This window comes from Prionailurus viverrinus, chromosome D4 (genome assembly GCF_022837055.1).
Source record: "Prionailurus viverrinus isolate Anna chromosome D4, UM_Priviv_1.0, whole genome shotgun sequence".
Classification (NCBI taxonomy): domain Eukaryota; kingdom Metazoa; phylum Chordata; class Mammalia; order Carnivora; family Felidae; genus Prionailurus; species Prionailurus viverrinus.
The window spans coordinates 32632555-32652496 of NC_062573.1; the positions used below are offsets into that span (position 1 = coordinate 32632555).

General features: G+C 41.5%; 1 protein-coding gene across 12 annotated transcripts in view; it reads left to right on the forward strand.

Moving 5' to 3' along the window:
• Positions 1-19942, forward strand: part of APTX (aprataxin) — a 338894-nt gene that overhangs the window by 22765 nt on the left and 296187 nt on the right. For 9 of the 12 annotated variants that reach the window (XR_007146386.1, XR_007146385.1, XR_007146390.1 and 6 more), the window contains 5 exons: positions 11001-11137; positions 12438-12484; positions 12699-13001; positions 14098-14157; positions 14971-15197. Coding sequence is in view for 5 of the 12 variants with exons in the window: in XM_047830691.1 (XP_047686647.1) it covers positions 11005-11137; positions 12438-12484; positions 12699-13001; positions 14098-14157; positions 14971-15197 (770 nt within the window). In the remaining 7 variants the exon portion in view is untranslated. Of the gene's footprint in view, positions 1-3265; positions 3339-10998; positions 11138-12437; positions 12485-12698; positions 13002-14097; positions 14158-14970; positions 15198-19942 lie in introns of those variants that run through there. The other 3 variants (XM_047830690.1, XM_047830693.1, XM_047830694.1) reach the window with 3 other exon arrangements.

Sequence of the window (19942 nt, forward strand, 5' to 3'; positions counted from 1 at the left end):
CCTTTCCGTGAGACTAGGATTCTCAAAGAAAGAAGGGCCCTCAGGGACCAGACAGGTTATATAAATGTGTGGGTGGAGACAGTAGCAAACTGGGGAGCACATGGTGGTCACTAACAGTTCTGGCTACTTTTTACTGTAATTTGCTGGATTAAAAAAATTTTTTTCCCCAAAAGACCAAGAATCCTGATTTTCATGCAAGATCTTTCAATTTCTAACTGTTGGAATTAAAAAATAATTAAAACCCCTGAGCAGAATAGCCAAAATGATCTTGAAGAAGAACAAAGTTGGAAGTCTCACACTCCTGATTTCAGAAGTTATTATGAAGCCACAGTAATCAAAACAGGTGGTACTGGTGTAAAGACAGACATATAGCATAATGGAATAGCATAGAGAAGCCAGAAGTAAACTCTTACATATATGGTCAAATGATTTTCAGTAAAGGTTTCAAGACCGTGCAATGGGGAAAAGACAATTTTTTCAACAGATGGTGTTAGGAAAACTGTTATCCACATGCAAAAGGATGAAGTTGGAGCCTTACCTTACACCATGTAAAAAGTGATCTCAAAATGGATCAAAGATCCAAATATAAGACCTAAAACTATAAAACAGGGGAAAATCTTTGAATGATTCTGGATATGATACCAAAAGCACAGGCAGCAAAAGTAAAAATAGGTAACTTGGACAACATCAAAATACAATATTTCCGTGCATCAAAGGACATAATCAATGGAGTGAAAAGGCAGTCTATGAAATGGGGAAAATATCTGCAAATAATATATCTGAGAATGGATTAATATCTAGACTATAAAAAGAACTCCTACCATGCAACAACAACAAAATAACTTGATTTAAAAATGGGGGCCCGAAAAAGAAGAAAAAAATGGGCAAATTGACTTGAATAGACATTTCTCCAAAGAAGATATATAAATGACCAACAAACCAAAAAGGTGCTCAACGTTATTAATCATTAGAGAAATACAAATCAAAGCCACAATGAGATGGCACCTCCCACCCATTAGGATGACTGCTATTAAAAAAACAAAACAAAACAAACCAGAAAATAACAAGTGTTATAAAGGATGTAGAGTATTTGGAACCCTGTGTCCAATGTAAAATGATGCAACTGTTATGGAAAACAGTATTTTGTTCCTCAAATCAAAAATATAATTATCTTACAACACAGCAATCCCACTTTAGGGTGTATATCCAAAAGAATTGAAGGGAGGATCTTGGGGAAATATTTATACAATCATGTTCATGGCAACATTATTCATAATGGCCATAAGATGGGAACAATCCACACACCCGATGATAGACAAATAGATTGTAAACAAAGTGTGGTGTATACATGTAACAGAGTGTTATTTAGCCTTAAAATGGAAATTTTGACACATTACAAATAATGAAATTTGAGGACATTATGCTAAGTGAAATAAGTCTGTCACAGAAAGACAAATACCGCATGATTTCACTTATGTGCAGTATCTAGAATGGTCACACTCATGGAAACCAAAAGTAAATTGGTGGTTGGCAAGGACTGGAAGAGGGGAAATAGTTGTTTAACATGTAGTTTTGGTTTTGCAAGATTAAAAAGTTTTGGAGATACATTTAGTACAATGTGAATATAGTTAACACTACTGAGCTGTATACTTAAAAATGGCTTAGATGGTAAGTTTTATGTTATGTGTATTTTGCCACAATTAAGAATTTTTTTTTTGAATTTGAAAAAAAAAAAAAAGCAAAGCCCTAAGCAGGCTCACAAAATTTATCATGATGTGCACTTTGAAGTGTTTGCCTTCTGACAGTGAATCTCTAACTTGATCATGCATCAGGATAACCTGGTGGGCTTGTTAAATGCTGGGCCACACCCCTAAAGTTTCTGAATCAGTAAGCCTGGGGTGAAAGCCCGAGAATTTGCATTTCTAACAAGTTCCCTGGTGTTGTGAGGCTACTGCTACTGATCCAAGGATTACACTTTGATGGCCACTACATTAGATAGTGCCACAGACTACAACTCTGTTAATTTCTATGTATCAGTTTGTGATACATCTTTGGTTCTGGGGTCTGTGAAAGTTGTGTTTGCCATGTCCTTGTGCCATGTGACCCTGCTTCTCTGGCCAGTAATATGCTATAGATGAAGGGCTAGACCTAATATACTGGGCATGGAAACTGCCCAGTTTTGCACAATATATGGTATATAATCCAATTAGAATAATCCAATCCCATTTTGAATGCAAGACGCACTAAGGCAGGTCAGGTAGAAGCTGAAGCTAAGAGAAGCTTAATTCTGAGGGAACTGGTCAGGTGACAAGAGCCACCTCATTTTACCTGGAGCAGTGTGAATCACATTCCACCACCATGGGGGCTGTGTGGCCAAGATGCTGCTTGTGCTCGCCCACTTCCTGGGGTGACCTTAATATAAACCTGCATCTTCTCTGCTAAAAAAGAGGAAGTCTCTTTTCTGTGTTTCCTGGAAGACTCTCCCATCCTGTTTTGATAGTTTTGGTATCTTTATCATACTATTGACTCTGCTTTTCTATGGAAGGAAACAATCTTGATCAAGAAATGTGACTCCTTAAGCCTTGGTTTTTATTGAGGTTGAGAAAGATTATAAACTATGCCTTCACTCATAAGATAGGAATTTTTCCATCTGCCAAAATGACTTCGAATAATTGCAATACGTGACTCTTAGGGAACATCCTGGAATTGCTATCAAAATCAGTAAACCCATCTCATCCCAGCATCCTGCTTCTTGTCTCCTCTCTAATTGGCTGTCAGCTAGTTCATTTAGTGAAGCCAGCGTTAAAACAATCAGGTTTCCGCACCGCTAGTTCCTCCAGCCCTTTCTCTCCAGAAAAGGGAGAAAGCCGGTTGCAGTTTTGAAAGGGGGCAGAAAAACAATGTCACAGCAGGTACTGTCTACAGCAGGAAAGATGGCCTTAAGGGTAGTGAGCTTCTGCTAACGAAGGGAGTGTTAAGATACTGCATCAGCTGCCTAGAAACGGCCACAGAGGGAATAGTTGCTTAAAGTCTCCCCGGACTCAGAGACTGAGAGATGGTGACAGGGAAGAGATTCTCGGATGGAGAGAGGCTGGCGGTGGTCGTCCGCAGAGGGATTATTGCTAGGAACCGCACTATGGCCTCCGTCCCAGAGGGGCCAATCGGAGCGGACGCTTCCGGATCTGCGTTTTGGGCAAGACCCTTTCAGCCAATCTTTGTACAGGCACTGGTGACGTCACTCGTTGCTCTTAGGCTTGTCTCGTGACGTCATCCCACAGCGCCGGATGTGGCGCGTCCCGGAAGAGAAACGTGAGGTTGTCTGTGTCCGCTGTTTCGAGGTAAGGCGGTCGTCGGCCTACCTCCTCTACTGACCCGGTTGAAATTCGTGGGTGTGGGCCCTGGGTCGGGGCCATTACTACCCTTGAATGATGTTCTTTGAATAACGCTTTTATGGCTTCTTTCCCAGCAGGCTTTGCTCCATCCTCGGGGTCTAGGCTTCTCACTTTGCTCAAACTCCCTTGGGCCGTTTTTCGGCGACCCCGTCGTTGGTCGTCGCCCCACCAACCTGTACCCCCGACACCTGTACTGGCTTGGTCACTACACAAGCAGAGAAAAGATTAGAGAGTGGGTACTGTCTAGCCCAAGGAGGCGGCTTGGCTTGTTAGGAAGGACATGGTTGCCTGCAGAAACTCTCCGTGAAAGGAACTTGAGGGGCCTTCACAGCGTCCTCAACAGGTCCAATAGGAGGGCCAGTGGTAGTGGTTCAACAAAGCAGGGGTATAATTTCTACATGGAATCAATGTGGTCCAGGTTTAGAGCCTTTAGAGAATCTAACTTACATTGGGAATCGTTAGAATACTTGAGACAGGACTGTACTTTACGGAGAGACGATACGGATTTGTGCCTTTCCACCTTAGTTGCACAGTCACTGCTGTCGGCCGATCTTTGTATACGTCCTTAGCCCCTGCTTTTATCCTGTTTTCAGTGTTCACCAGTGACAGGAGTGTTGAATGCTTTTGACCAGACACTGAGCTTTACGTACTTCCTCGTTCAGTCTTCATGCTACCTCTGTGTTGTACAGCAAGTCTTAATGTTTTACAGCTGGAGAAATAAAGGCTTAGGTTAAATAATTGGCGTCAAGTCACACAGTGACTAGATGCTGCAACTCAGGCAGTTGCACATAAGAGGCTGGATGTTCTCTACTATGTTATATTGATTTTTTTTTTTAACTGTTCATTAAGCTCCCGAACACCTCACTCTGTTGTCTGCTATTTTATGGAGAAAATTGAGGTCATCGGATATGCTTTCCCTCAAATTTCTGCCCCTGCTTTCCCTTCTTGAAAAGTCATCTCATTTAACACCCATTTTTACCTTTCTTTTACTCTCAGAGGATAAGCTGTCTCTTCTGATCAAAGTGAATCCCATTATCTTTGCTTCTCACCTTTTGTTTATGTTTTCATCTATGAGACCTTGTTTTTATTTGTCTTTTCTGCCCCTGACTATGTCCTAGTCATATGTGAACATAGGTTTCTGAGATCCCTGGTCACCTGGCTTCTACCCTCCAAAGCTAGAAAGAAGGAAGAGTTCTTAGTGATCCGTCTTCCTTTAGCTCTCATCCAGTAAGTCTATTCCCCTTCTTTTTTAAAGAGTGTTCTAAATTCTACCTCCATTTTCTTACCTTTCACTCCTTTCTCCAGTCTAGCTTTCAGACCTATCATTCTCCTGAAATTTTAACCTTAAGGTCACAGTGATTATCAAATCAGATAGATATTTTTCAGTCACTACTGGATCCCTTTGCTGCCTTTTTTTTTTTTTTTTTTTTAATGTGTTTTAGTTTTGAGAGAGACAGAGCGTGAGCGGAGGAGGGGCGGGGAGAGAGAGGGAGACACAGAATCTGAAGCAAGCTCCAGGCTTTGAGCTGTCCAGCACAGAACTGGATGCAGGGCTTGAACTCACTGTGAGATTATGACCTGACTTATTCAACAGATATTTATTATGATGCAGAGATGAGGAAGACAAAGTGCCTCCCCATTAGGAGCTTTCATTCTAGCTATTTCTCCATATGCTTCTCTCACCAGCCATTTCTCCTGTGTGGGCTAGTCTTTTTACTTCCTTCCCTAAAATTTTAGGTTCTTCCAAGGCTTGTGACTTTGGCCCATTTCTCTTTTCATTCTGTACACACTGTGTGAGTGAGCACATCAACTAGGTTGGTTTTAACTGCCTTCTACATGCTCCCAAATCAAAGTTGTCAGCTTAAACCTCTTTTCTAACTTTCCCTCTCACTTCTTATCACACTGCTCACTTCTTACCGCACTGCTGGACAGCTCTGCCTACTAGTTCCACAGACAGTTCAAATTCACAGGCCTGAAACTGAACTCAGTGTCTTCCCTGAACTTGCTCTTATCACATCCATCCCTAAGTCCTGAGGATTTTATTCCCTAAGTATTTCTCAAATCTGTGCTCTCTTCTTCATCCCTCTTATTGTACTACTTTAGGTACCATTATCTTTCACCTGAAATATGATGGCCTTCTGACTGATTTCCCCAACTCCAGCCCTTGAAAACAAATCTGTGACAAAGCCCTGCTTCATAATCTTTAAAGATCTGTCTGTTCATTCATCTGATCTTTTTTCTCATTCATTTAGCAAGTATTTATTGTTTACTGAATTGCAAAATCCAGTGGAAGTTCTAAAGTTTGAACTCACCAGTCACCCAGGGCTCTGCTTATTCTGGATCTGCCTGTGTCTCTAGCCTCTTTTCTGCTTCATGCTTTAGATTGCAGCAACACTGAACTCCTTTTCATGTGCACTATGCTGTTTCTTAATGCATTACCCTTGCTGTTCCCTTTGACTTGAATCTTCTCCATTTCTCTATCCACTTCCTTCTCTCCTAATTAGAATGACCCTTTCACCAGTTAACTTAGTTTATATATAGGACTCATTTTAGGTCTGCCTCCTATAGGAAATCTTCCTTGACATCTCCTTTCTCCAAGTCTGTGTTGGGTATTCCAGCCTTTTGCTCCCATAATACTCTGCACAGACCAATCATTATACTTACTACAATTGTTGTAAGTGTTTTTGTGTTTATATCCCTCACAAGACTCTGAGCCTTTTGAAGACAGGAATGATATACCTGCATCATATGAGTGAGATACATTATTTCTTTATTCACAGTACTAGAATACCACAAGGCACATAGTAGGCATGCAGTAATTTTGATTGATCAAAAGAGTGAAGACAAAAGGTATATGGTGTAGTGATTAAGAAACCATTCTTTTTAAAAAAAAATTTTTAATGTTTATTTGTTTTTGAGAGAGAGAGAGAGAGAGAGAGAGAGACATAGTGTGAGCGAGGGAGGGGCAGAGAGAGAGGGAGACACAGAACCCGAAGCAGGCTCCAGGCGCTGAGCTGTCAGCACAGAGCCTGAAGTGAACTATGAGATCATGACCTGAGCTGAAGTCGGACATTTAACTGAGCCACCCAGGCGCCTCTGCCCCCTTCCCCCTTTTTAAGTCTATTTATTTATTTTGAGAGAGAGAGTGCACAAGAGCAGGAGCAGAGGAAGGGGAGGAGAGAGAGAGAGAGAGAGAGAGAGAGAGAGAGAGAGAGAGAGAGAGAGAGAGAGAGAGAATCCCAAGCAGGGTCCAGCACAGAGCCCGAATTCAAGTTCAGCACAGAATTCATGAACTCAAGAACAGTGAGATCATGACCTGAGCTGAAAGCAAGAGTCAGATGCTTAACCGACTGAGCCACCACCCAGGCACCCCAAGAATCCATTCTTTAGAATTGATTCAAATCCTAACTCTGGCACGTATTAGCTATGTGGCTTGTACATGTTGCCTATTTTTTCTTAAGCCTTAAATTTTTCTTTCTTAGGATGAGAGTTGTGAAAATTAAATGAGATGATATAAGCAAGACATTTAACAAGTGCCTAGCACTTAGTATGCACTTGATAAAGGCATGCTGAACTCCAGGGGATCCAGAAGTATAAGGCCAGGCCTAGCCCAGGGCAGTGATCTTTAAGAGACCCTTCCTCTGAGTTTTTGTATGGATGGGCAGTGATGCATTCTGTTTACAAGGAGATTATAATCTCATTTGGAGAGTGGAATTACATCAACATTTAATTTTCAGAGAACTGTGAAGGTAAATTAACCACACCCAATAGCAAGATGTAGGGGTAGGGAAGAGAAGATAATTCAGAGAAGACCTCTGGGGGGAGGTGGGGCTTGGAAGTTGAGAAGGATTTGGGATTCTGGAGGGGAGGAAAGAGTATGATCGAATGCCTGGAGATCATATTGAGAATGACTTATTTGGGAGACATGATTCAGTATATCATACCTGAGGGATGTATTTGTGTGTAAGAATGAATGTATGTGAGTCTGGGGGAAAGGAAAGGTGGGGCTAGTTCTATGAAAGGAAGTAGGAGGTGACATAAGTGACCTTTGTGGGGTTAGAGTACGAGGGTCTTAACCTCAGGCTTGAGGAATTTGGGACTGATCAGGGTTGGGCAAGTTGGGTTGGATATCATGATAGCCCTCAGCCACATGTAGCTATTTAAATGTAAGTTAAAAAAAAATGTAAGAAATTTAGGTTTTCTGTCACATTAGCTACATTTTGGATGCTTGATTGTCACATGGTGGCTACATTATTGGACAACATAGGTGTACAACCCTTACATCATTGTAAAAAATTCTATTGGACATCACTGTTCTACATTCTCAGATTGCTGGGCTTGCATGGCCTATCAGATCACTTGGTTCCTTAAGATATAACTAGATTTTTTTTTTCCTGACTAATCCCGACAACTCTGGAATGAAAAGTAGGGAGTTGGAAAATAGAGAATTAGGATTTATCCACATAGATGTGAGGATGGGATTGCCCAAGGAGAGGAGCAAAGGGTGGCTTAAGAGGAGCCAGAGCAGAGGAAAGAGAAGGAAGGCCAGAGAACCTGGATAGGATTATTGTCTGGTCATTTACTTGCAAGTATGTACAGTGTTCTTGTATGTCAAGTATTAAGTGCTGGTGATATATTGGTAAGCAAAAAATGGACTTGACTTCTGCTGTTTTAGAGCTTGCACTTTATGGAGTTTCAATGTATGGACTATATTGAGATTCAGGAGCGCCTATCATTATGCATTCCCCATATTCTAAAATGCTTCATTCCTAGAAAATGGATCTGAAGACTAAAATGGGCTAAAATGTTGGTCAAGGTTAGTTGCATAAGCATTGTGGAGTCACTGCTTTAGCTTCTCAAGAATTTGTAAATAGAAACATCATAACTTGAGAACTTTGACAAGAATGAGTGTGTGTGGAGGGCAGGAGGGGTAGTTTCTATTATCCTGCAACAGCCAGCCATGCTCTCAGCTGCCCATCAGATTCCTTCCTGTCCCTGCTCTCAAACTGTGCTCTCTTCACATTTCTTTTGTTATTACTGTGAGTTGTCAGTCACCACGTGACTACTTTCTCAAAGCCTGATGAAGACATACTTCATTTCTCAGTCCACTTCCTGCTCATTTATCAGTTTCCAGTAAGTGCAAACAGATGTGCCTCTGAATACATAGCATTTAAAAATGGAACGTGCCTCGGGGCGCCTGGGTGGCGCAGTCGGTTAAGCGTCCAACTTCAGCCAGGTCACGATCTCGCGGTCCGGGTCACGATCTCGGGGTCCGTGAGTTCGAGCCCCGCGTCAGGCTCTGGGCTGATGGCTCGGAGCCTGGAGCCTGTTTCCGATTCTGTGTCTCCCTCTCTCTCTGCCCCTCCCCCGTTCATGCTCTGTCTCTCTCTGTCCCAAAAATAAATAAAAACATTGAAAAAAAAATTTAAAAATGGAACGTTCCTATAGCACCATCATCACTTGAGGCTCCAGGTTGAGGATTTTAGGTTTACAACTGACTCTTCATGCCTTGCAACCACCCCTTCACAAAGACCTGCTGAACTTTTGGACCTCACTCTTGTCCACATTATGTTGACTGCCTCCTGACTAATCTCAGAGTCTCGACTTCTCCACTCCAGCCTGCCCATGCCCAGCTGTCGTTTCACTTTGCCATGCAGCTCATTAACCTGGCAGTTGTCTCTTCTTGATTGTCAGATCTAAACTTTTCAGCATAGTGTTCAATACCTTTGCCATTTTTGATGACTCTGGAGCAGCTCCCCTGGGTCAGCCAACAGGGTCTGCTTTCCACCCCTCACCCATGGCTTATTGCTGAAATATGCCTTGTCGCTTGTGCCTTTAAAAATGGAATATACCCTCTCACTTATTTTCCTTATCAGTCTTCTTGGCCTTTTCATTTGGGTGGTTTCCAAAACCTTTCCTGACTGATCCAATTTCTGTGACTTTGCACCTCCTCAGCAATCATTTGTTCGCCCTGCTTTGCATTATCCTTTGCAGATGGTAATGAAACTTTGACTTTCAAAAATCTTGTTTCTTTTCTCTTCCCTTTGGACACAAAGCTTGTGCAGAGCGCCTGGTAAGTGCTGCCTTGCCTGTAGGGCACATTTCTCAAAGAGAGGGTATTAGAGGCTTGAGCAATAAGCTTCTGGAGTCGGGGGAGGTATCCCAAAGATCCTAGTCCTGTCCCTATCCATAGTTCCCTGCTCTACCTCTCTGGGTGATCTCATGCTCTCTTTGCCTCACCTTCTCTGACATGTTGATGCCTCTCAAATACATACAGTCAGTCCATTCCTTCCCTGAGCTTTCTACCCATATATCCTACCTTGACCTGTGGATCTTTCACAGACAATGTAATCTAATTGTGTTTCAGTCTGAAAGCATCCCTTCTTCGTCTGCCATTTAACTTCAAATTATGTCTCCTTGTGTATTGCTCATTTTAGTCAATGGCTATTTCCAAATTCAAAGTCTTGGTTTGTGTCTCCCTCTACTCCTTTGTCATTCCCCAAATACACTCAGTAGTTAAATCTACCTTCACAGTTTCTTCTGGATCTTCTTCCTCTCCATTGTCTTTGTTCAGGCCTTTGTTCAGGCCTCGTCTCTCTCCCAAATTTCTTGGCTCTTTCCCTTCTACTGATACTCTCCATGGCCATACAGGTTGTTTTCAAAAGAAAACCAGCACCTTCTCTATTGTGCAGGTTGTGTATAGCACAAAGGTGCCACATTCACTCTTTAGATGTTGTAGGTTTGTGTATTTATTATGACAATCTTCTGGTAGATGGCAGTAAAATGTATTGTTCTAATATTGGTATGTTATGACGATTAAGGAAAGGAAAAAAAATTTTTAAAATGTTTTATTTATTTTTGAGAGGGGGCAGAGAGAGAGGGCAGAGGGGCTCCAAAGCAGGCTCTCTGGGTGTGTGTGCTGATAGTGGAGATCCAGATGTAGGGCTCGAACTTACGAACCCACAAGGGCTCAGGCCAAAGTCAGATGCTTAACTGACGGAGCCACCCAGGTACCCCAAGGAAAGGAAACCTAATCCGCATAAAGATGCCTCTTGACTGAAGAACATCCTCTGTTCTGATGTCCTTAATTCTCTGCCAGGCAAACTCCTTCTCATGCCTTGAAAACTCAGCATAAATATCCCTTCCTTGTTAAGCCATTTTTGATACTCTCCACAAGAGTGGTTGTTTCTTTCCCTGGGCAAATGCCATATTTGGTTACTCCCTTATAATGCTTATCACATCATACTGTAATAATTGACATATGAGTCTATCTACCCCACTATACTCCAGGCCTCTCAAGGATAGAGACAATGTTTAATTATTCTTTTATCCTCACCATGTAGCCTAATGGCCAGCACATAGAATATATCAGTAAACATAAATATTTGATTGCTTCGCATGATTTAGGCACAGAGGTAAGTACATACATTATCTTATTTAATTCTCACGACAGCCTCATGAGTCCTGTCATTATCACGTTTTACAAGTGAGAAAATTGAGACCTAGGTGAAGTCACTGGCCTCAAGATGAATAGCTGGTAGCTGGCATGTGTGGTGGTGCTGGGGTGTGCTAATTTTTCCAGTGATTCTCTTCTGTTTTGTTTCTCAGAGTAATGATGCGGGTGTGCTGGTTGGTGAGACAGGATAGCCGGCACCAGCGAATCAGACTTCCACATTTGGAGGCAGTGGTGGTTGGGCGTGGCCCAGAGACCAAGATCATTGACAAGAAATGTTCTCGACAGCAAGGTAATTGGTCATAGCAATGTGCAGTACTGTGTTTTGTTCCTTAGGATAATGATAACCAAGGATGCACATTTCCTGGAAGCTATTGATAGAAACCTTTTGTCTGCCATAAACAAAACTCAGGAACTGAGCTCTCTTAGCCAACATCAGGGCCCCATTCACCCCTGATTTCACCCTCTGGAAGCGGTTAATATTCAGTGTTGGGAGCAGGCAGGTTCCATCCTGTTAGTATGGTGGAACTGAATCCCGCACCCTACTTTGCCCGGGGAGATTCCTCATTGGGCAGTGAGACAGTTGCATTCTGGGATCTCCAGCCTGAAACCATGTCTGAGAAGTGATGGGATACTTCCATCCTTTATATAATGCCTCACACGGAGGGTGTCGTCTTTATAAGACTATGGCATCCAGCTCTTGAGATGTCTTTCCTGGGATTTAATGAAATGAAGGTCCTTAGGAAAAAGCTGTACCGTGTACTTATTTGTTCCATGTAAACTCTTGATCTGCTCACTGCAACCAGGCCTTCCGCCTGCGGTGTGTTCCTGAGAACAGGGTTTCTCAGTGCTTGGAGTCTGCAATAGTGATTTTGGTTTTTCCCGCAAGAGTTAAATCTAAGTGAGGGGTGGGGGGAAAGCCATGCTTGAGCTGGCTGGGTCCAAGACAGAAAGAGACACTGCTTCTCACAACAGCAACTGGAGCGATGTATATGTTAGCCTGTCTACTGCCTGTCCTCCCTGAAGAGCAGCTGTGGTGTCTCTGCACCTTGTCTCACTCACAAGTGTTTGATGTTACTTCTTCCCACATATGCTCAGACTGTTCTGTTCCTGCAGTCCTCTTTCTAGAATATTCTCTGCACTCTGCCTACCCAAGGCCAGCTGAACTTCTGTTTTCCAATAATGTATCTTTTGCCTTTCTTTATTGAAGGCATCTGATAGTTTTATTAAATAATGGAAGCCTGATTTAACAATGAGCCAAGAGCTTATGAAACAACTGGGTCCCTTCCCTGACTGCAGAGTCTATGATCCTGAGTGGGCCAAGGACTCTGGAATAGGGATTGTGGGGATTCTGTAAACCTGCCTCATAGGAATGTTAGCAGTAGCTAAAGGAGTATGTATGCTGTTGGAAATTTTATGGAAGGATTTGGAGCCCAGCCACTTCCATAATAGGCGATTTTGCTCATGGGCCTTTGAGGAAACCCCTGTCAAGTTGCCTCCTGGAATGAGGCTTCATTGTCCTGTAGGAAGAACAGGAGCATGTGCTTGCTTCTTGGTGGCCTTTAGATTGAACTTTTTTCAATCTCTTTCAGTACAGTTGAAAGCAGAGTGTAACAAAGGATATGTCAAGGTAAAGCAGGTATGTGTGTTTCTAATTTGGATTTCCATTTTATACTTGATGATTTTCTTATGCTGTCTGTACCAACCTGTGAAAGCTTCTCTGTCATGTGTGGAAGTGATGGGGTAATAGAAGTCAACATTAAGCATGGTATCTGGCACACAGTAAGTGGTTAGCATAACAGTGGCTATGGTATTATTGCTAGCATTGTAATTATTTTCTGATTTTTCTATAGGTAGGGGTCAATCCCACCAGCATTGATTCAGTCATAATTGGGAAGGACCAAGAGGTGAAGCTGCAGCCTGGCCAGGTTCTCCACATGGTGAATGAACTTTATCCATATACTGTAGAGTTTGAGGAAGAGGCAGAGAGCCCTGGCCTGGAAACACACAGGAAGAGAAAGAGGTCAGGCAACAATGATTCTATAGAAAGGGGTGCTGCCCAGGAAGCTGACTCCCATACAGGACTGGAACCTGGGAGTGACCCTGGCCAATGCTCTGTGCCCTCAAAGAAGGAGAAAGATGCGTCTACCAAAAAGGTGAGGGTGGTGTGCTTGATAGATGACATGGAGATTAAATGAGATATAATGACTGCTTGATTGTTTTGTACACTGTAAAGCTCAAATACTCGTAAGGGGTTATTAACCATGACAAGGGTTATTAACCATGATGAAAGAGTCACTTGTTTGTGTCACCAATCACTTGGGTGAATGTCCCTTTATGTACATTTTTCTTGAAGTCCTGAGGTAAGCCACCCGAAGGTAGGGAGGTAATGGCGGTGTACTGCTAAAGTGGGTCAGTCATATGTGTATCTGCAGAGGGTTAGCATTGGAACACTGTTCATAGATCATCTGATTCACATCCTGTTGTCAAAGTGGAAATGTAGTTAAGCTGTAGATGGAGTGCGAGAGGGCAAAGAAGATGCAGTTCACACTCTGGCATTTCCAGCTTTCATCTAGACACACAGCTCTCACTACTGTATAGGAAGAAAATGGAAATGGTTTATGGTTATAAAGGGAAATTTTGAGTAAAGGGGATATAGTTGAGTTTTTTTTTTTTTTGAATGTTTATTTTCGAGAGAGAGAGTGAGAGTGAGCAGGCGCGGGCAGGGGAGGGGCAGAGAGAGGACAGAGGATCCAAAATGGGCTCTGTGCTGATAGCAGAGAGCCCGATGTGGGGCTTGAATTCACGAACCGTGAGATTATGACCTGAGCTGAAGTCGGACACCTGACTGACTGAGCTACCTAGGTGCCCCAGATATAGTTTAAATCTTAAAAATGAATTTTATTACTTGGGATGCCTGAGTGGCTCAGTCAGTTAAGTGTCTGTCTTCGGCTCAGGTCATGATCTCACAGTTCGTGGGTTCAAGCCCCACATCGGGCTCTGTGCTGACAGCTCAGAGCCTGGAGCCTGTTTTGGTTCTGTGTCTCCCTCTCTCTCTGCTCCTCCCCCACTCGTGCTGTGTCTCAAAAAGAAATAAACATTAAATAAATAAATTCAGTAACCCTTTGAGAGAGGGTTAAAAAAAATGAATCATTACTAAGTTTGGTTGCACTTTGCTGACACATACAATATTAACTAATGCCAAATATAGCTACTGACATTTGCAATTTACATTGCCCCTTTTTGTTTCAGGAATCATTGGGCCACTGGAGTCAAGGCTTAAAAATTTCTATGCAGGATCCCAAAATGCAGGTCAGAATAAAATTTTGGCATTGAAATGTATTACATGTCTTTTAAGTGACTACTCCACAGAGTGAGGATAAATGAAAGCAAAGGAGATCAGTCCTTCTGAATGAGGTTTGTTTTATCGGTCTACTTGGTGAGAACAAGTGGCTTTTCCCATTGTCAGTAAGTTAGCAACTGGAATTCTTTGGAGAGAAGCTAAGTTCTTCAAATGAAGATCTCCTCTTCCTTATTCCTCTAAACTTCTGGGTGCTATTAAGGGAAGTTGAGTTAACCTTTGTGGGGTTTTTTTCACGGGAGTGTCAGGTAATGTATTGTGACTGCAGTTGCTGGGCTGCCCCGGGATTAATAGTCAGGTGTCATCCTGGGAGGAGTCTGTGAGTTCTTAAGTTACATTCTGGGGTGACAAGGGGCCAGATCTGATAGGGCTTCTTGGAACACATGATTGTGTCACATGGTCTGCTGTGTTAGAGTGGAGAAGGGTGCCTTTGAATTTATGCCTGCAGGGATTTTACATCCAATCCTTAGGAACTATTTTGTACTGTGAATTTCCTGCGTATTCTCTGTAGTGTAGTGCTTGAAAACACAGGCTCTGGAGTCAACTAGATCTGGTTTGAAATCCTAGGCTTCCCACTTAGTAATGATGTGACTTTGTGCAAGACACTCATCTGAGTCTCTGCTGTCATCTGACAAAATTGGGATACTGACACCTTTTGCGTAAGATTGTGCTGGGAATGAAGTGAGTTAGTGAATATGACAGTACCTGACACACAGAACATGTGTGGTAGATATCTGTTTCCTTCTCTTGTGCCCCTATCCTAGGTTTACAAAGATGAGCAGGTAGTGGTGATTAAGGATAAATACCCCAAGGCTCGTCACCACTGGCTGGTCTTACCATGGGCTTCCATTTCCAGTCTGAAGGCTGTGACCAGGGAACATCTTGAGCTCCTTAAACACATGCACACTGTGGGGGAAAAGATGATTACAGATTTTGCTGGGTCCAGCAAACTCCGCTTCCGATTGGGTTACCATGCCATTCCCAGCATGAGGTAAGTGTTGTGGGTAGTGCTAGTGTATTCTGGTTCTAAGTGGACAGATGGATTCAGCTTGGGTGTGCTGATAGTCTCAAGGCCAAGGGGAGTAGGGTGGGATGTTTCCAAGGAAGGTGGGCTGAAACTTCCACCCTTCTCCCTGATTTGCCTGTGACTTTTATTAGATTTTTCAGAAGCATCTATAACTCCTTAGTGATTAAGGACCATTGCTCTGGAGGAGACAAACATCACTGACTTTTGTCATGATAGCTCAGTAGGTCTAAGATTTAAAATAAAATGAGAGAAAAATGCAGAACCTGTTCAAAGAACTCAACCAAGGCAGATCTCCATAGTTGTTGTTGTTGTTGTCCTTTTTTTTTTTTTTAAATATTTATTTTTGAGAGAGAGACTGAGTGTGAGCAGGGAGGGGCAGAGAGAGAGGGAGATACAGAATCTGAAGTAGGCTCCAGGCTCTGAGCTGTAAGCACAGAGCCCAACATGGAGCTCAAACTCATGAACTCAAAGATCGTGATCTGAGTTGAAGTCGGACTTAACCAACCTGAGCCACCCAGGCACCCCTCCAGTTCTTCTGAGCTAAGCAACAAGATAAGCAGATTAATTGGATTTCGCAGTTTTTATCTTGTATTTGTTCATTTGTTTTTTCGTGATAAAATTCACGTAACAAAGTTTACCACTTTAACCATTTTTTTTAAAAAACTTTATTTAAATCCAAGTTAGCACAGTGTAATAATGGCTTCAGGAGTAGGATTTTAACCATTTTTAAGTGTACAGTTTATTGGCATTAAGTATATTTACATTGTTGTGCAGTCATCACCATCATTTTTCTAGGACCTTTTTCATCTTCCCAAACTACCTCCCATTCCCCTCTACAGTCCCTGGTAGTTACCATTCTGCTTTCTGTTTCTAATAATTTGACTGCTCTAGGTGACTCATGGAAGTGGAATCCTACAGAAACTCTTTTTGTGATTAGCTTATTTCACTTAGAATAATGTCTTCAAAGTTCATGTCTGTGGTAGCGTGTGTCAGAATTTGTTTTGGTTATTTTTTTTTTTTTAACTACCTAACAACATTCTTCACGTTTTATTTAGATAATTATGACTTAAATTATGGGTGACTGTAACCAAATGAAATTTTTGTGCCATATTTTTTCCCCATCAGTACTCTTCCTTTTTTTTTTTTTAAAGTTTATTCATTTATTTTGAGAGAGGGTGAGAGAGCACGTGAGCGAAGGAGGGGTAGAGAGAGATAGACAGAGAGAGAGAATCCTAAGCAGCCCAAGCAGGCTCTGCACTGCCAGGACATGAACCACAATATCATGGCCTGAGTCAAAACCAAGAGTTAGACACTCAACCAACTGAGCCACCCAGGCGTCCCAGTACTCTTTCTTTAAAGTTGAGGCTTAGCTTACATACAACAAACTGCGTCAGATTTATAGTTTGGTCAGTTTTGACAAACATATACGTCCTGTAACTATCACTCTGATTAAGATACAGAACATTTCTGTCATATCCCAGAAAGTTCCCTTGTGCTCCTTTCCAGTTAGTCCTTTCCTCAACCCTCGTGTTGTTCTGATTTCTTTCCACATAGGTTAGTTTTGCTTGTTCTAGAACTTCATATAAATGGAATCATATAATGTGTCTGACCTTTTTTAGTCAGCATTGTGATTTTGAGATTCATGTATATTGTCTTGTATATCATGGACATACTTCATGTTTTGCTCTTGGGTAAATACCTACAAGTGAAGTTGCTAGGTCTAAGGGTAGATGTATGTTGTACTCATTTAAAAAAATGCAGTTGACCCTTGAGGCGCCTGGGTGGCTCAGTCGGTTAAGTGTCCGACTTTGGGTCAGGTCATGATCTTGCGGTCGGTGAGTTTGAGCCCCGTTACAGGCTCTGTGCTGAGCTTGGAGCCTGCTTCAGGTTCTGTGTCTCCCTCTCCCTCTCTGCTCCTCCCCCGCTTATACTCTCTGTCTGTCTCTCTCTCTCTCTCTCTCTCTCAAAAATAAATAAACATTAAAAAAATGTTTTTAAAAATGCGGTTGACCCTTGAACAACACAGATTCGAATTGTGCAGGTCTACCTATATGCAGATTTTTTTTTTTAGTATAGTAAAAGACTATAGAAGTATTTCTTTTTGTTGTGAGTTTCTTAATAGTTTCTTTTCTCTGGCTTGCTTTAGTGTAAGACTTCAGTATATAATACAACATACAAAATAATGTGTTAATGGACTGTTTATGTTATTGGTGAGGCTTCTGGTCAACAGTAGGATATTAGTAGTTAAGTTTTTGGGAAGCCAAATGTTACACTTTTGGATTTTTGATAGTGTGGGGGGGTCAGTTCAAGGATCAACTGTATATGTTTAATAAGGTTTATTGTTAGAACCTTACTAAAAAATTTAGGACAAAAGTCACCCATAATCATAATTCTGTTTCTCCAGTGCTGTGCAGCCTGTGGCTAACAGAGCCCTTGACTGTAGAGCACTTTTCACATAGTAATCATGGTGTCCATACCTTCATCATATAACAAATGCTATTGCGCTAAGAATGCTAAAAAAAGCTATGGTAGGTGTGGGTGGGAAGCAAAATGAGCAGTAAGTAAAGTTGCTGCTTACATATCCTTTTAAGATCACTATAATTTTGAATAAACACTGTGGAAAGGAAAAGGTAACAAATTTTTTTATTGTAAAAAATTTAGAAAATATAAAAAATAAAGTATGAAGCAGAACAAAGATCTTCCATAACATCACCACTAATTAAGCCCTAGACCTTACTTGAATTTCACTTTTTTTTTTTTTTTTTATGTTTTTCTGCTCCAGGATGCAGTCCAGGATCCTGTGTTGCATTTATTTATTTATTGTCTTTCCTTAGTTTCGCCTAACCTGTGACACTTCCTCCTCCTTTCCTGGTTTTCATGACCCTGACACTTTTGATGAATACTGGTTGGTTTTATAGCATGTCTTTCATTTTGGGCTTGTCTGATACTTTTTCATGTTTAGGTTGAGGTTATACTTTTTTTCTTTTTTTTTTTCTCCTCCTTTCAAAATACCAGAGATGATGTTGGGTCCCTCTAAGTGTATCATATCAAGGAGTGCATAATGCTGAGATGGCTTTTTACTCATGATATTAACCTTGATCACTTTGTTATGGTGATGTCTGACAGGGTTCTCTCTTGAGTTACTGTTTTCCCTTTGTAATTGATGAATATCCTGAATAGTTTGGAACTGTGCTGCTATCCTGTTTGTCCTCAAATTTTTGCCCAGTGGTTTTAGCATTTATTGGTAGGTCCTGCCTGCAACAGTTATTACTGTGGTGTTTATCTTGCTGATTCAGCTTATCACTTCGGGGTCACCAGTTGTGGGTTTGGCTTTTGGCTTTGTCCAGCAAAGCTGAGGACAGCAGAAAGGATTACTTAAGACTCCAAAAGTCAAGAGACGTGAAAGGGAGGCTAAGGGAAGGCACCCCAAGCTGCTCTCAAGCTCCCGTATTTATTAGGCATACATTATAGGGAAATCACTGTGCAATATGAAAATTGGCACGTAGGTGCCAGTAAGAATGTCTAGAAAAGCATGCAAAAAAACAAGGTATTCCCCAGACTGCAGAAGAGCAGATGCCGGAAAGCAGGGTGGTGAACAAGATAAGATATTCCATAGATAACATGGTCTAAGGAATTCATGAGCACACGCAACCCTAAATACACGTTAACTAGATACTGGTCACCTGTTTTCAGCAGAGCCAGAAAGCAGTGTAATACATTCCCTATAATCTCCTTAACCAGGACAGAGCTATTTGATTTCCCACATTACCTAATGGTGCTTTTATGTTTCCGTCATTCTCTTTAATTTATTTATTAGAATTCTTCTGTATGGAAGAGCTGTCCTTTCTCCCCCATTATGTCTATTCAGTTATTTATCAGTAAGGACTCAAGGATGTTTATTTTATTCTATAGGTTTTAATTTGTCATTCATTATATTTCTCAAATTGTTCTGGCTTTGGTCCTTGGAAGCTCCTTTACATTGGGTCCTGTATCATTTTGATATGGCCCTAACATTTTTTGAGCACTTCTTTATTTTCTGGAGCAAGATGTTCCAGGTTCATCTTATATTTTTTTTCTGTTCTAGCCCTGGAAGGAACCTTTTACTTTATTTAGTTCTTTTATTGGATAATGATATTTATAAACCAAGACGTGCATACTAAGTTTCTATATTGAGAGAAGTGGTTGATTCCAGAGTGTCTTTGCTCCTAGGTCCTCTAAGCAGATAGAGCCTGGAAATACATGCATGAATCCTAACCCACACAGACATTCTCTCTCTCTCTTTCTTTCTTTCTTTCTTTCTTTCTCTACTTGTGTATGTGTATGGAAAAGCAAAAATTTATACTAATACCTCTCGCTATAGTTCAACTCTGCAAGGTTCATTCTTGTCTCCTCCTTTCTTTTGTTGTAATGTCTTTGTCCAACAGTGAAAAATCTGGCTCTCATTAGATATCATAAATTCGCTTACCTGTTCGATCTTAGTGTACACATAAAATAGTTACAGAATTGCTAACCCATACCCCTGTGAGAAACACATTTACTCATTAGGGCACAGTATTTGTATACAGCTTTTTTTTATCTTTACGGTATCCAAACTACTGTTGTTCAAAGTTCACTTGGCAAATTATTTTTTTCCTGACCCCCTTCAGTCTGGTTCCCTTATTGGTTTGTAATACTGTTAGGTTTGTTACTGCCTATATTCCATTTTGAAT